This window comes from Mustela erminea, chromosome 6, assembly GCF_009829155.1.
Source record: "Mustela erminea isolate mMusErm1 chromosome 6, mMusErm1.Pri, whole genome shotgun sequence".
In the NCBI taxonomy this organism is placed as follows: domain Eukaryota; kingdom Metazoa; phylum Chordata; class Mammalia; order Carnivora; family Mustelidae; genus Mustela; species Mustela erminea.
The window spans coordinates 119,763,770-119,779,498 of NC_045619.1; the positions used below are offsets into that span (position 1 = coordinate 119,763,770).

Consider the following 15,729-nt stretch of genomic DNA (forward strand, 5'->3'; position numbering starts at 1 on the left):
CTCAGGGAGGAGACTAAATGAGAGAGAGAGAGAGAGAGAGAGAGAGAGAAACCCCACAACTGCTAAGAAGCTGGAGTAATAGTATTATACATATTTTAGCTCTTCTGTTTCATGGTAGGCTTTGGAGTTATTGTCAATATACATTTCTTTAAAAATATAATTATAAATTACTTTCAATAAAAATGTTGAATTGCCTAAACGTTTCCCAAGTTGGCTCTGAAATGCATGTTGATAACATCTGGCCAAACATTTTCATGTAGGAGAAAAATTCAAATAAATGGCATTTAACGTTTATGGTGTTATGGGAGGGAGGCAGTGAGAAATGAAAACCACCTGAGTTAGTACCAGTATCAGGATAATGTGCAGAACAGAAAGGCCATCAGGTCAGCTGCCTCGGAGCACAAGAACAGGGCAAGGGACCTTATAATAAAGTTTGCTCCTATAAAAGGAAAATAGACGTGGATATCTGTCCACAAGTATGATGAGTCACTAGAGAAAAATGGTTGGAATCTGAATCTGAATGTTAGAGGCCAGAGAGGAGATTCTGGAACACTTACTCGGAGGTAAACGACAAAATCCTGGCATTGGAGGGACTTCTGCCGCTTTATGGGGAGTGGAAAGACGCGATGTGACTGATGATTGTCAAGGAAGAGTGTGCGCTTTATGGCTCCTTTTTGTTTCAGGGCGTCCAAGTGCACCTCTGCAGTCAGACCTAGGGACAGAAATAAAGCAAACACAATCGGGAAAGGAAAAGTATTCTGTGAATGCAGCGCTCGAATGAATTTCTATTTCAACTTGCTTATTCAGAAAACATTGTTTTCATAGTTGGATCAAAAACGATACACAAGCTGAAAAAAGTTTGAGAAAACACTCTCAAAGCTGAGAAACTTGTTTTGTCATGGTTTTACACAGTCATTTCCCACCCCCCCATTATTATATTTCTTTTTGCAGATAATATCAATGCCAATCACTCAAGTAATAGTTATGTAGATGTTTCCATATATACAGTAGAAATCTTCATATTAAAAAAATGACTCTATCAAAGTTTTCTATGGTCTGTGCTGAGAAATGCTTATTGCTGGTTTTGCCTAGTATAATGGAGGAGTGTAGAAATGAAAACATGCTCACCTACTGTATTTGAAATGCTCTGGCCTGTTACAGACGCACATACTCTTAAAGAGAAGCTATGGAAAATAATAGTCAATAATGTATTGGTTAGTAAAGTTTTGAATCTGAAGTAGAGATCTTACTTTATCTCACCCAAGATAAAATGAATACATCATTTTTCCTCTGTACTTCTCATTATACACAAAAACAACTACCTAAAGATACGTATATTTGTAAGATCTATCTATCTATCTATATATCTATCTATCTCACCAGTGGACCACAACACTCATAGAATTAAGATGGGTAACATTAATATATTGGAAAATAATACTTTAAAGTATTACTAGAAGGTAACTGATTTGATTAGTGGATTAAGTAATCAATTACTTGCTGCATTTATTCCATAAATACATATGAATATGTCCCCTGTGTTAGGGAGGGAAGAATTAGGCAGTACAGAGCCTGGGGTTGAGCAAGAACATGAGTCCATTTGAGGAACCCGCAGGAATTCTGTTTGGTTGGAGTGTTGGAGCAAGGTGGGGAAGCCCAAGGAGGCCAGGCTGGTTGGGTTAGTCTGCAGGGAACAAGGCTTTGAAAAGTCATTTTAAAGACTTTGGATTTCACCCTAAGAAGCGTGGAGCACCATGTGATGATTAAGTCGTATCCCCATTCAGCTTAGGAGGAGGAGGGAACTTGGTGGTTAACTTGCTGGGTGTAGGTACAACTTGAGGCAGAGATCCTACAGGAGGGTGAGGTGGGATGCGGGTGGGGGAGAGAAAAAGAACATGAGAAGCAGAGGAAGGCTGTCTCCTGGTAGGTAGACACAATGATGCGGTGTGTAGGCACAATAAAAAGAGGGCAGATGTGCACAAGAAACACTCTATGGTTTTGCCTAGAACATGACCTAAACTCAATCCAGAGAGACGTCGCCACAGCTTGTAGGATGACCTGCCCTGGGACCTGTTCTGTGGCCAAAGAGGGAAGGAGAAATGACCCGTGGTCTCTACCTGGCTTTGCAGCATGTGCTTACATCTTTCCTGAAAAATGTCAGGCCCTCACAAGCCAGCATCTGAGATGGGGCTTTTTCACATTTTGAAGAAATTAAAACTATAAGAAAATACTTAAGTATGACTCAAAGACAGTCTTAACGATTTTACTAATAATGTACCATAGTGGGATTTGAATATTTCAACAGCATCCCAAAACTGTAAATAAGCCCTAATCATACTTTAATTATGTGTCAGCTTCCTGCATTGAATATAATGAAAATGTGTCGCATCTGGGACTCATCTATCTGCCGTGACCTCAGTCAATGTCTCCCTTCGGGGTAAATAATTTGCCACATGCCATTAAGCCAATAGTTTCCTGAGATGTCTGCTGTTACAAGTTCTTGGATCCCTTCCCCCGAGAAATCACAAATTCCAGCCCACTTCTACTTCAATTAGAATTATTTAAGAAAGATGGAAGTTAACCCTATCTTTAGATTTTGTAGCATGTCTGGCTTTCAAAATCAAAATGTTTTTCCATGTCCCACTTTTTTTGGGAAGTACCTGGTTACTTGTCAAAATCAGTTCATTAACTTTTACAAGAGAAATTCCTCTTTGTAATGAAATCATCAGCCTATGTGAATTAAAAGAATTTTATGTATGGTATTTTGTTGGAGTTGGACCTTGTTTTTTCCTTGTGAGAAAGTGTTTGGTGGACAAATGATGTTAGCAGGTGATTTATGAATTATATCAATTATGTGTCAGTGCTGTTCTCTATTTCTTTCTTAGTTCTTCCTCTTTGTTACCTCCCTAACAGTAACTGGATGACTGTGACTTTGTTCATACAACTTTAAAATACCTGGTACAGCTTACTGAGTTATTAATAACAGTACCTCAGCCTACACCTGCCAGTTTAAAAAGGTCTTTTACAGAAAAGAGTTGCCAATTCAAAATATTCCAAGAACCTTATTCTGATCTAAAAGGAAAACCTCAAAATCTTATAGTAGTAAACCAAAGTATTCACTTTTTAAGAAAATTCTTATTTTTTATTTTTTTAAATTATTTTTATTAACATAGAATGTGTTATTTGCCCCAGGGGTACAGGTCTGTGAATCATCAGGCTTACACATTTCACAGCACTCACCATAGCCCATACAAGACAATTTTTATTACTGGGGTGCCTGCTTGGCTCAGTCTGTAGAGCACATGACTCTTGAACTCAGGGTCCTGAGTTCAAGCCCCACATTGGGCAGGGACCCTACTTAAAACAAAAAGACATAATCCTATCAGATATCAAAAAATGTTATGAAGTTTTGATAAGTAAAATATTATTAATACAATTTTTATTACTGAAATACAGTTGATATATGTTATATTTGTTTCAGGCAGTAATACGATGATTCAACCACTCTGTATCTTACTCACTGCTCACCATAAGTATAGCTACCTTCTATCACCGTACAAAGTTAAAAACAAAATTATTGACTCTATTCCCTATGCTGTCCTTTTCATCACTGTGACTTATTTATTTTATAACTGGAAGTCTGGACCTCTTAATCTCCTTCATCTATTTTGCCTATCTCTCTTACCCCCTCCTCTCTGCCAACCACCTGTTTGTTCTGTGTATGAGTCTGATTCTGGTTTTCTTTTGTTTACTCATTTGTGTTTTAGATTCCACATATAAGTGAAATCAAGATATTTGTTTTCTCTGTTTGACTTACAGTAACTTTGCATAATATCTTCTAGGTCCATCCATGTTGTTACAAATGGCAAAATCTAATTCTTTTTTATAACTGAGTACTTTCACTGTAAATATATACACCACATCTTCCTTATCCATTCAGCTATTAATGGACACTTGGGTTGCTTCCATATCTTGGTTATTGTAAATAAGGCTGCAATAAACATAAGGGTGTGTATATCTTTTTGAATTAATGTTTTTGTTGAAATATTCATTCCAAATTTAGCAAAACACATGCATATAAAAATATACATATATATTCACTGTATGTTTTATATATCAGACAGTTAGGCCCACTAACAGGTCTATACCTAATTATGAAGTACCCTTGAGTTGTCAGGGAAAGCTGTGATCTATAATTAATTAGTGTTAAAATTGCAAACTTGATCACATTCAATATGGTACCTTAGTCTGAAAGGTCTGATTGGAACAAAAGCACTAAATCAACCCAGAACCCTCATCACACAAATTCTAAAGGAAACTTTGCCTATAGTGCTTCTAATAGATTAGAAGTCAGGACAATACATGACAATTCCTCCGACACTGGTCCTGACTCAATGCACGGTTGGAATAATGATACTGTTATTTAATGGCATGCATAGCCATGCATGACGGAGAAAGAATGAGGTGGATACGAAACAGGATTTAAAAGTACAAAGCAATTCATTTTTTAGAAAAGTTTATTTAATTTAAGTAATCTCTACATCCAACGTGGGGGTCGAACTCGTGACCCCAAGACCAAGTGTCACATGCTTCTCTGACTGAGCCAGCCAGGCATCCCTTATTTTTCAGTCTAAGCACTTTAATCTGATTTCAGTGACAGCAAATATTTTGCATAGAGGTAGACTATTGGAAAAGGTTCTCTTACATTTGAAAAGTGGATAGTGATGGTCTTTCACATTTGTCAAATGAAATATTTTACTAAATACTTTTTTTTAATTGATTAATAACAATATTAATATTTATTGTGCTGTTTTTATTCTTTTTTTCTAATTTGAAAATGCCAGTAGCAGATACTTTAATAAAACTACACAACCATTTGAAAGACACAGAAATTTACATTGATGGATGCAAAGAACTATTTCCCAGTAAGGCTTCACTTAAATGATTTTCAAATGTAGAATACAATATATCAAATACTGACAAATATCCTAGGAAAGCAAATCAACAAATGCCTGTCAATCATTTTGGAAATACTGACCTACATTCCTAAAATAAATTTTAAAAGTATCAGAGAAACACCTTCTAGACTGAACCAGCTGTTAATTTTTATCTTCAAGTACCCTGAGCCATCATTAATTCTAAATTTTTGCATGTGAAGATGAAACATTTTTCAGAGAATGCATGTGATAGAATGAAATAAGTTATTATCAAGAGACATGTATTTATTCATTTGCCCACATAACAAATTCCATCTTACCTTAATAATATGATTTAAATGCAATAACGAAAACAGCTCAGGAAAAGAAACATTTTCTTGAAACAAAGTAATACTCTTTCCATAAAACCAAACAAACCCTGTATCTGTTAAAAATACTTAAATTGTATTTAAAAAAAAAAAAAACTAAAATGCGTTAGAAAAAGTGATCTAATTCAAAACCGCACTTTATATCAGAGCGTGCCACACTCAGATCCTTGAAAGCATCCCGTCCTGAGTAGGGTCCATTCAGTTGTGACTGTGGGAACACCAGACTCTTTGGGGAAATACTGAAGTCTTAGCACTCTTGCCCAAGTTGCTCCCACAGTTCATTTTAGTGAATCATGCCAGGGTAAGGACAGACACTGGCTCTTTCACATATTTTCTCAGATCAGGTTTTCATTATAATACTTTATGGTTTTAAACCATTTAAAAATGTGCTTCGGGCATTTCCCAGTTATTTTAAAAAACCAGTGAAGGAGAGGGCACGCCTCCCGGAATTGGGGAGCGCCCAGCAAAAGACATTTTTTTCAAAGATTTCTTCAGGGTCCTCCTCACACCCCTACCCCCATCCCCGACCTCTACCCAGGAAGGCTTTGACTTTGGTATGAACTCCTGTCAAAAGGCCATCAACAACACACTGAGATTGGGTGGAAATAAGTTCTCTGGGTCAAGCCTGGTTTGTTCAGCATTCTGACATTCTCAGGAACTGAACATCCTGTCTGAGTTAGACCACACCTTCTGGAAAATGAGGGCAAATCTCAAAACACTCCCAAGTATTTCTTGATTTTTTTCAGAGGATATACCCTGTTGGCATTACCCAATATGACAGACTTCTGACTCTTGAGGACCCACATACTGAGAAACAAAGTAGCATATTCTCAAGCTCTGTTACAACTGAATTCCATTTGTAGTTCCTTCAGATGACCAGCAAGATGGAGAAGGAACACTTTCAAAAGTGAAAGAAGTGGTGTTCTCCTATGGCTCACCAGAGGATCTGCAATGCTACTAATATTCATGATAATGAGATTAGGGCCACAACAATAGAGGTGAGAGCACAAAAATTGCTATTTTTATCATGTTTGCTTTTTTTTTTTTTTTTTAAGATTCTATTTATTTACTTGACAGATCACAGGTAGGCAGAGAGGCAGGCAGAGAGAGAGGGGAGGAAGCAGGCTCCCTGTTGAGCAGAGAGCCCAATTCGGGGCTCGATCCCAGGACCCTGGGACCATGACCCGAGCCGAAGGCAGAGGCGTTAACCCACTGGGCCACCCAGGCACCCCATCTTGTTTGCTTTTTGATTGTGCACACTAAATTACAAAATGGATGTGTGTTTTCAGCCCAGGAAACTGAGTGGTTTAACCAAAGCTTGTTAAAAAAAAGTTTGGAAAGCGGTATCCATAAGCATATGCAAATGTAAGAGTCAAAGTATTTTATTCTATTTTCAGTTTGGTTGATATTTATTTAAGCATGCCAAGGATCCAAAAGAGATCTCTAAGATTTGTTACATTGGGAATTTCCACAAATGTTTTTATGCTTCTTTCACTTGGAGCCTGTAGATTAGGGAAGTAGCCTTTTTGAAAGAAAAACTATTTTTTTCCTCTATCTGTATTTGTTTTTATCTAAATAGATTGAAAAACTTGAGTGTACATTCATGCCTCCCATTCCAGATTAGTACAAGAAATATTCTAGCTTTCCTCCTTTCTGTGTTTGTGCCTTTCTTCTCTGACACTGAGAAGTGACCTGCCATTCTCCTCATCATATCTGCTTATACTTCAATCTCTCTGAATATTATTATCTTAAAGATATTTTTTGAGCATCGTTGAAAAAATGTTACAGTAGCTTTGCATGCACAATAGTGATTTGACAAGTTTGTATACCATACCCTCAGCCTAACACCCAACTGGGGCTTTTCTGAGCTCCCGAGTCCCACGCCCCACCCCGGAAGTGGCATTACCCGAAGGGGCCCAGGTGATTTGTATCCATATCAGAGTTTGAGAAGCACTGAGTGAACTCACCAGGCCACAGGGGACAGAGACTCTGGAACCTGGCATGTTTTATTTTCCAGATTGATAATCATTGGGTTCAGCAGAAGCTGGGCATCCACAGTCACAACCGGCCTTGCTCTGCAGGGAGAAGACAGGGTTATAAGAGCCATGGGAGCGACACCCCACTTTCAGAGGCCGCCGCCAACACCCCCAGCCTTTGTGCTAAGAATTTGTCTCCCTGTCTGAACAGGTGGGCTCCAGACTTAACTCAATACCTTAAAACACATGCGGTCGTCATGAATACAGATCAAGGACGCTGGGCGTCCATCAAGCAAAACTGCATCCACGGAGCTGCTTGGCGGATGGAGTGGGCTCCGGGGACTTGCGTGATACTGCCGGGAGGCGCGCTCTGGGATCTCCTCTATTCATATCTGAGGAAACGCATCCTTCTCTACTCACTCACACCTGTAAGTCCTTGACTTTGGCCAGTTTTGTTTCCTGATGGGCTGATGGTTTTCTTATTTTGATGGATAATTTTCTATCCAAGCTTTGACGATAGAGCTAAACACATAAGGGCGGTTGCATACTCCACGGGAACCCTGGCTCTCAATCCTGACTGTGTGTTGGAAGCGCCCAAGGAGCTCTCAGAGAGGTCAAAAGACCTTGGGGGTCTATGCTGGGTGTCGGCAGGTGAACCAAACCCTCCAGGTGTTTCTAATGTGCAGCCAGGATGGAGAAGAGGAACTAAATGTACAGCAAACTCAATTTTCACTACCACTCAGGTAACAATAATGAGACAAGCAAGTAAGTCATTGGGGAAGGGGACCGGGCAATTTTTAAGCCCTGTTCCAAGGTAGGACAGCTAAGAGCCAGGTCTCCCAATGACAATGTGAAATGATGTTGCATTGGATAAGTTTTCCTCTGAGGGGAGGGAGGGCCACGCTTTGGGATGGTGCGTGTTTAGGGCATGACTTACCACAGTGGGCCCCCCGGGAATTTTCCTAAACTTTATACTATTCATCTGTGCTCTGTTGCATAATTTTGTTTTTAATATTGTGTTACCTCCAGTCCTTGGCAAAGCAGAGGGCAAGAGTGAGTTAGATGTGCAAGAGAATCACTGGGGCAAATATCTATGAGGAAAAAGAAAGTGGGAGGGAGGAGGCTGGCAGCAGCCCTCAGACCGTGATGTAGGGCTGGTGTCTGTGAAGGAATAAGGGAGGGGGGATGAGGACTGGGTGGTGGATTTAGGCCTTAGCAACTAGCCCATGAGTTCATCGGCCCTGAGTGGGGCATCATCAAGGCCACACTGTAAGTAAGCATAGCCCCATCCTTTAGACACCTAAGACACCCGAGCTTTCCAATCATCTGATTCTAACCCGAAGTGGTGAGTCATGGGTACACATCAGTCTATGAGTATGTCTTGGGACTGATGAAGGAGGAAAATCTCACTTACTCGAGGAGACCTAACTTTAGAACCATTCTGGGGGTTAGGCTATGTTAGCATTATGTGCCCAGAACACACGGGTCTGCTCTCTGCCTTTTGTTTTGATATCCTGATCTAATGTTTTGAATTTCTATAAAACTTTTTTTTTAAGAAGAAAAAAAATCTATAACTTTTGAGCACCAACTGTCTACTCGTAGCTTACGATTCTGTGTATGTTACCTACAGATTCTCACTTAGTCTTCTTCACAAAAATTAACTTCTAAAGCAAGTATTGTTACCACTCTTCAATAAACAAAAAAATCAGAGGCTCAGAAAGGTGTAGGGACTTGCCCAAGCCTACACATGAGTGTGTGGAATGGCTAGGCTTTTGGATCTAGACCTGTCAGATGTGAACTCTTGTTCAGTACTTGCTTTTGGAGTATTAATTCTTGGGAACATTCCATTCCCTAACTTAGTCTCCATGCCTGATTTATAGAAACCTCCTCCCACTGGTACCCCTTCTCTATAAGCAAATTTTAATGCATTTCCAAAGAGAAGAATTCAGACATAGTAACATCTAAAGAATGCCTCATTTTATAAGTTCTGCTAAGATTCATATCTTCATTTAACATGTTAGTAGGGGCCGGAAGTTTGGTCATGAGGTATGAGATTAAAGAGACAGAGAGATGAAAGAAAGGCAAACAGTTGAGAGCAAAACTTCCTCCAAACGTTAAAAAGAGCATCTAAATGTTCTCCAGAGTAAAGAGCTGGGAAACTAGGGCAAAAAGGAAATATACTTGAAACAATTAGAGGGACATTTGCATGCCACAAACCACGTACCTGTAAACAGCTACTTTTCCTGTTCCGAATGCACCTACAATTAAATCTAAAAAAAAGACAAAAACTCAAAACACATGCACATGTTTTGTAGAAAAAAAATCTAAGCTCTTATTCATAATAGCATACAGGGCATCCCGAAATGCTGATTGTAGAGTGAGGCTCATCTGGTAAGAGCAGCAAATTGCACCTTCCTTAAGACATTCTGGAAAGGATGTTGGAACCTCAGTGTAACTCAGTAGGACAGGCAACCTGGTAGCTCTCAATCCCTTCTGGACTCAAGAATTCCAACTTTCTAGAAATGCTTTAAAAAATACATCATAGGGGCCCCTGGGTGGCTCAGTCGTTAGGCGTCTGCCTTCAGCTCTGGTCATGATCCCAGGGTCCTGGGATCAATCCCTGCATTGGGCTCCCTTCTCTGTGGAAAGCCTGCTTCTCCCTCTCCCACTCCCCAACCTTGTGTTCCCTTTCTCACTCTCTCTCTGTCAAATAAATAAATAAATCTTTAAAAAAATAAATAAAATTAAAATGCATCATAATACCATTTCTCCTATCCTGGAGATGAAGATGTAGACTGAAGGCCTACATCTTAAGGAAAGTGAAAGGGAAGAACCAGGTCCTTTAGTGCCTGTATGTACCGGGCATGTTACACACCTTGTTTTCCCTTCCCTTCCAGCAATGATGCTGGGAAGCTGGTCTTATTACAAAGTGGGACATTCTGACCTTCCCTCCTTTTGACACAAGCATTTGCTCTTTATAAATAGTGGGACAGTGAGTATCCTCTTGGCAAAGTGGTCTGTAGTTTATGAACTAATTGATGTGTCATTATAATGATCTTAAATAACAACAACAACAACAACAATAATAATAGTAATAAATAGCACGTGTTGAACACTTACTCTTGGCCAGGAATTCTTTAGAAGGATTGACCTTAATTACTCCTAACAAGAAGCTATGAAGCCTCCATTATTTTGCACAATTTTGCAAGTGGGTAAATGGAGGCTTAAGAAAGTGAACCTATAGGGCGCCTGGGTGGTTCAGTGGGTTCAGCCTCTACCTTCCACTCAGGTCATGTTCTCAGGGTCCTTGGATCGAGCCCCACATCGGGCTCTCTGCACAGCAGGGAGCCTGCTTCCCCCTCTCTCTCTGCCTGCCTCTCTGCCTACTTGTGATCTCTCTCTGTCAAATAAATAAATAAAATCTTAAGAAAAAAAGGAAATAAAAAATCTTTAAAGAAAAAAAAAAGAAGGTGAACCTATAAATTCACTGAAGACCACACTAGGTGAGAGGTGGGGCTGGTCTACGGTGTTGGGCAACAGAACGGTCATAGGCTGTCTGAGGGGTAATACTCACACTGGTTGCAGTGTTTGGCTAATACATGGGTAAAGCAGTCTGTTTTCCTAAATCTAATACATAATGGTTACTCTTGGTAGATGCAATGAAACAAACACACAAATGACAATGGCTGAATCTGTAGTATAAAATTTATACTGGTTGTTGTTGATGTGAGAAAACTGGACCAGGTGGAAATAATGGCCACAGAAGAAAACTTACAACAGTTGAGACCATAAGTGGTTAATCCTAGCAGAGCAGAAATGAAAACGAAAAAAAAAAAGGGGGGGGGATGTCTCTGGACAGTCCACATGGAAAACCGATCAAGGAATTCAATTGGTTTAATGGAGTTTGCACAGGAAAATGATTTGTAGCACGTTCCCTCAGCACTCACCTTTCCTGGATATAGGAGCAGCATTGGACTGCAAACGTGATTCCCTTTAGAGGCTGGAAGTGCCCTTGGCCTGAGCTCTCAGCTAATGATGGATGGAAGCAGGCGATAACAAGGAATGCCGCCTCCTTACCCTCCAGTGGGATAACTCTGGAGGCAGGTCCCCAGCTTCTGCTGCCCATTGTGTCAACCTGCTTTATACCCATCTTCCTTCCCATGGCCTTCTTCCCTCCACACTTAGCAATGTTTCTTTGGACAATTTCTCCCATGACCCGCTTGCTTTCTAAACCTTGTCTTCATGTCTGTGCTGGAAGACCACAACCTAAGACAACAATAGTTCTTACTAAAAGTGTTTGTTTTTTAAAAGAAAGGGACTCCAACATCTTCAAGGTTAAAACCACAGTGGAGATGTCTTGTGTTTTACAGAATCAGAATCAGATTCAGATCATAGGTTCGAGACTAGACTTCAAAGCTCCGTAGCTAAAAAAGCGCATATGTGAATGTTCGAAGAAGTCAAATCCAGTTCATCCTGAGGAGTTCTTTCTTTGTGAGATTAAAAGACACAGTAAGAAAAAAGAAAATGTGACCAGCTATGGCTTACGGCATAAAACAGTCTTTTCCAAAGAGTCCAGTCTTCGAAGCCAGAAGCCAACGTTACCGAGTCTGCCAATTTTTTAAAATTGTAGCACAGTTTCAACTTTCTCAAATATTTTCACATTTATTTTTTCTTGTTACATTCATCTCTTCCAGCATATCTGTGCATTTCTGCTATGTTGAGGAGGAAGAGCTACTGATCTGTGGAAATGGGAATTCTGTTCTCCCTATGTACCGCTCTCCAGGAGTTACACAGAACACCAGCGGCCCTTAGCCTCATGTCTGTCTGTTGGCCTGACGCCAGACAAGAGAGTTCTATTAAGAAAACAGATTCCAGAGGAATTAGGTGCTTTGCTTTTGGCTCCAAATGCGGTGAAATATTAATATACCAAGATTAGAGACTCCATAAAGATGAGTTTTAAGAATGGACTCCTCTGGAAATGGCCAGGAAAACAAGACTGTAAGCCTTTCCAGGGCAGGAATCTTTCTTCGGGCTCACATACCACAACTACTTCATGGAATGGTACAGGTAGAATAAATGAAAGAAGAAAAGAATCTTTGCATCTATAGTACCGGCAGTGGGCCAGATTGGGAACAGGAGCTTTATAAATACTTGAAATTGGAGAATAAGTAATAATGAGATAAAGTACTAAAGATGGAAGAGATGAAGAAAAGGGGACAGTTGTTAAGATAGGTTCATGGAAACCGCAGTTAAATTCTGCTGGATTTCTGCATATGTGAGTGTGCAGGCATTCATGTATACACACACACCCCAAGCTCCAGATTCTAGAAAATTCCAGAAAGGTGTATAGAAGCTGCATCATGACTAGATCATCATTGTAGACAAGAAGCTGAGAGACATCCCCTGACAGTAATAAGCAAAAGGCCTTTTCCTGTAGGAACTTTGATTCCTGTGCCTCAGGGTGGGAATTTTACTGCTCTGGAAAAATAAAGTAACTGGTGAAAAAAGCCACAATTTTCTTCATGAGAATGCGGCCACAGTTACTCAGAGGCCAAGAAAACAGTTATCTAGCAGGAAAGTATGTTTTCCTTTGGAGACACCACCTTGGTATTTTGCCTGCTGGAAGGCCAGAAAAATTTACACTCAGGACCTTCAATTTCTGGGATCTCTCAAAGGGGGAGAATTGATCTGCCAATTTGTGTTCCTAACCAGTTTGCCCTTTTGAAATAAGTGATTTGTTTAAATAAATACTATGTGGTTTCCATACAGTTATATAATCCTTATATATACATACATATATATTGATATTTGTATGTATATGTCTATACACTATACATACATCCATAAAGATATACGTATGGGTATATGGACATACACACCACTTTTTTTAATCTTACATAATTCTGTCATGCTTAGGAATTTAAAGGATAATCTGAAGAGAAAGTAATTTTGGTACTGATACTTGGGATTCGTAACTCTGCAAACTTTCTTTCTCTCTTTGAGATAACAGGTCTTATACCATTAGCTAATGTTTATTTTCCTTTCTTCTAGAAACTTCTTTTTTTTTTTTTTAAGATTTTGTTTATTTATTTGACAGACAAAGATTACAAGTAGGCTGAGAGGAAGGCAGAGAGAGAAAGGAGGAAGAAGGCTCCCTGCTGAGCAGGAAAGCCCAATGTGGGGCTCGATCTCAGGACCCTGAGATCATGACCTGAGCTGAAGGCAGAGGCTTCAACCCACTGAGCCACTCAGGTGCCCCTCTTCTAGAAACTTCTTAAACACAGATTCTGAAAACAAAAAATTTTTCCTTTCTTTACGTAAGACTCAGTTTTTTGTTTTTTTTTTTTTTAAGAAATAACTGGTGATTAAAATCCATTCTTTCCCCTTAATCTAAAATTACTCCCCAAATCTTGGAGCCCTTTGTTATCACCCCACTTTGCCTGAGAAACAGTTTATTTTCCTTTTGGCTTTTGATGAAACAACTGCGTACTTTTAGGGATTCATAAAGGGAAACATTAGCATGAATGCAGGATCAGCTGGCAAGAAAAAATATCCCTAAAAATGTGAGGTCATAGGAGATGTATTACACCTCTGTTCTGTATTCTGTTTCTCCAAAATTTTTATTATTAAATGAGTAAAAAGAAAAGAGGCAAACTTTCAAAGTGGTACTTGGTCTATAGAGCCTGATTTGATTAATCTAGAAAGGAAATTTTAGAATTGGAAGAAGTTCTATGTGAAAGCATCAGCTTTGTTTTGAGTGTGGTTGTAAGTGGGCAGGAGGAGTGGCAATTTCCTAGGGGTGGGGGGAGGGGCGCTGATGGAAGAGCAGCGATAGTAATGCATTGTGGGACCACCCAGAATCCTTTAGGGGAAGTCTTTTTTGCCATCCAAGTGCCTCCATTTCATAAGATGTGAGCTTTCTGAGCCTTTCTTACCTTTCCTTCCTACTCTCTCATCTTGTTGAGAAGTGTACTACGGCATAGGTCTGTGGCTGAAAATGCCATCAGAGCCCTCCTTTTATATTTTGGAATTAAGACACATTTACTATTTTAGAGTAATCCTAGACAATGAGAATCACCATAAAGAACCTCCAAAAAATTAAGAAATATGGGAATGTACAGCTAATAGTTATATAAAAAGATTACAATTACTCCAGACAGAAGGCCTCCTTAATGTGACCAAAACAATGTGGAAATCACAAAAGAATTTTAAAGTATACATTCTTTTGCAAAAAGTCAAAGCAGGGTCCACTGAGAAATGAAAGAAACAGGGATGATGTTTATAAAGTATACGCTTGATCAAATGTGAGTATTTTTCAATGCTTACAAGAATGTCTGACACATAGTAAAAAAAAAAATAATTATTATTAACCCTAATTCATACTGATCCTGCACAAATTAATAATAAAACTATAAACATCCTAATAAAAAGGCTGTAGAGGGGCAATTCACATAAAAATAATTAGCTATGACCAATAGATATCTAAAAAGATGTTCAGCCTCAATAGTAAGCAAAGAAATCCAAATGAAAGGAACCATGAGATATCATTTTTTACCTTTCCATTGGAAGAGATGAAGGATTCATAGCCGGCAGTATTGGGTGGAGAGCAGAGGACTGAGAACTCATGCTCTCTGTGTGAAGGAGGGTAAAGGGGCCCGGTTTTCTTGGAAGGCAGTTTGCCAGTGGGTCTGACAATGCAGACTTTTGCCCTCGCATTTGCACTTCTAGGAATTTGTCTTGAGGCTCTTCTGGACAATTGTGCAGACATGTGTCAGGCAAAAGTGAACTTTGTAAACCCTTTGAGTATACAAATTCCTTAGTTATAATAATCCCAGGAGGTACATACTTTAATTATTCCCATTTTTTTTAAATGAGGAAAATGAGATACAGAGAAGCTAAACAGAGTGGAGGACAAGGCCAAGTTTAAACCCAGGCAGTCTGGCTGCAGAGCCAACACGCTTTCTTATTTTACCATGCTGCTTCCCAGAAGCACGTCTACAGGCCATTTTTTCCTCTTTTTAAACGTTTTTAAAATTAAGCTCTATTTTACGTACAGTGAACTGCATCCTTTTCCTGTCCTGTTCTAAGAGCTCTGATAAAAGTATTCCGTCGTATAACCACCGTGACAATCAAGAACAGGTCCATCGTCCTCAAATGTTACCTGTGCTGTCTTCAAACCTGCCCCCTCCCAGCCCAGGAGTCCTCTGTTTTCCAGAATGTCAGAGAAATGGAAGCATCCGTATGTAGCCTTTTGGGTCTGGTGTCCTTCACTCAGCTCAGTGCGTCTGAGGGTCCTCCACCACACTGGGTGTATCATGAATTCCCTCCTTTTTCTCGCTGAGCAGTGTCCCACTGTTTGGATGGCCCACAGTCAGTCCATCCCCGGCTAGTGGGGATGTTGTGTCCAGTTTTGGGAAAGTCACTAGGAACACGCGTGTACAGTTTTTT

At 39.7% G+C, this 15,729-nt stretch overlaps 1 protein-coding gene across 1 annotated transcript in view; it reads right to left on the reverse strand.

Moving 5' to 3' along the window:
* The window catches only part of ITGA8 (integrin subunit alpha 8), a 173,171-nt gene that overhangs the window by 65,629 nt on the left and 91,813 nt on the right, over positions 1–15,729 (reverse strand). Inside the window, exons 14-17 of the mRNA XM_032349497.1 lie at positions 9,506–9,551; positions 7,273–7,380; positions 1,129–1,184; positions 558–712 (exon numbers count right to left, since the gene is read on the reverse strand). Coding sequence (XP_032205388.1) covers positions 558–712; positions 1,129–1,184; positions 7,273–7,380; positions 9,506–9,551 — 365 coding nt within the window. The remainder of the gene's footprint in view (positions 1–557; positions 713–1,128; positions 1,185–7,272; positions 7,381–9,505; positions 9,552–15,729) is intronic.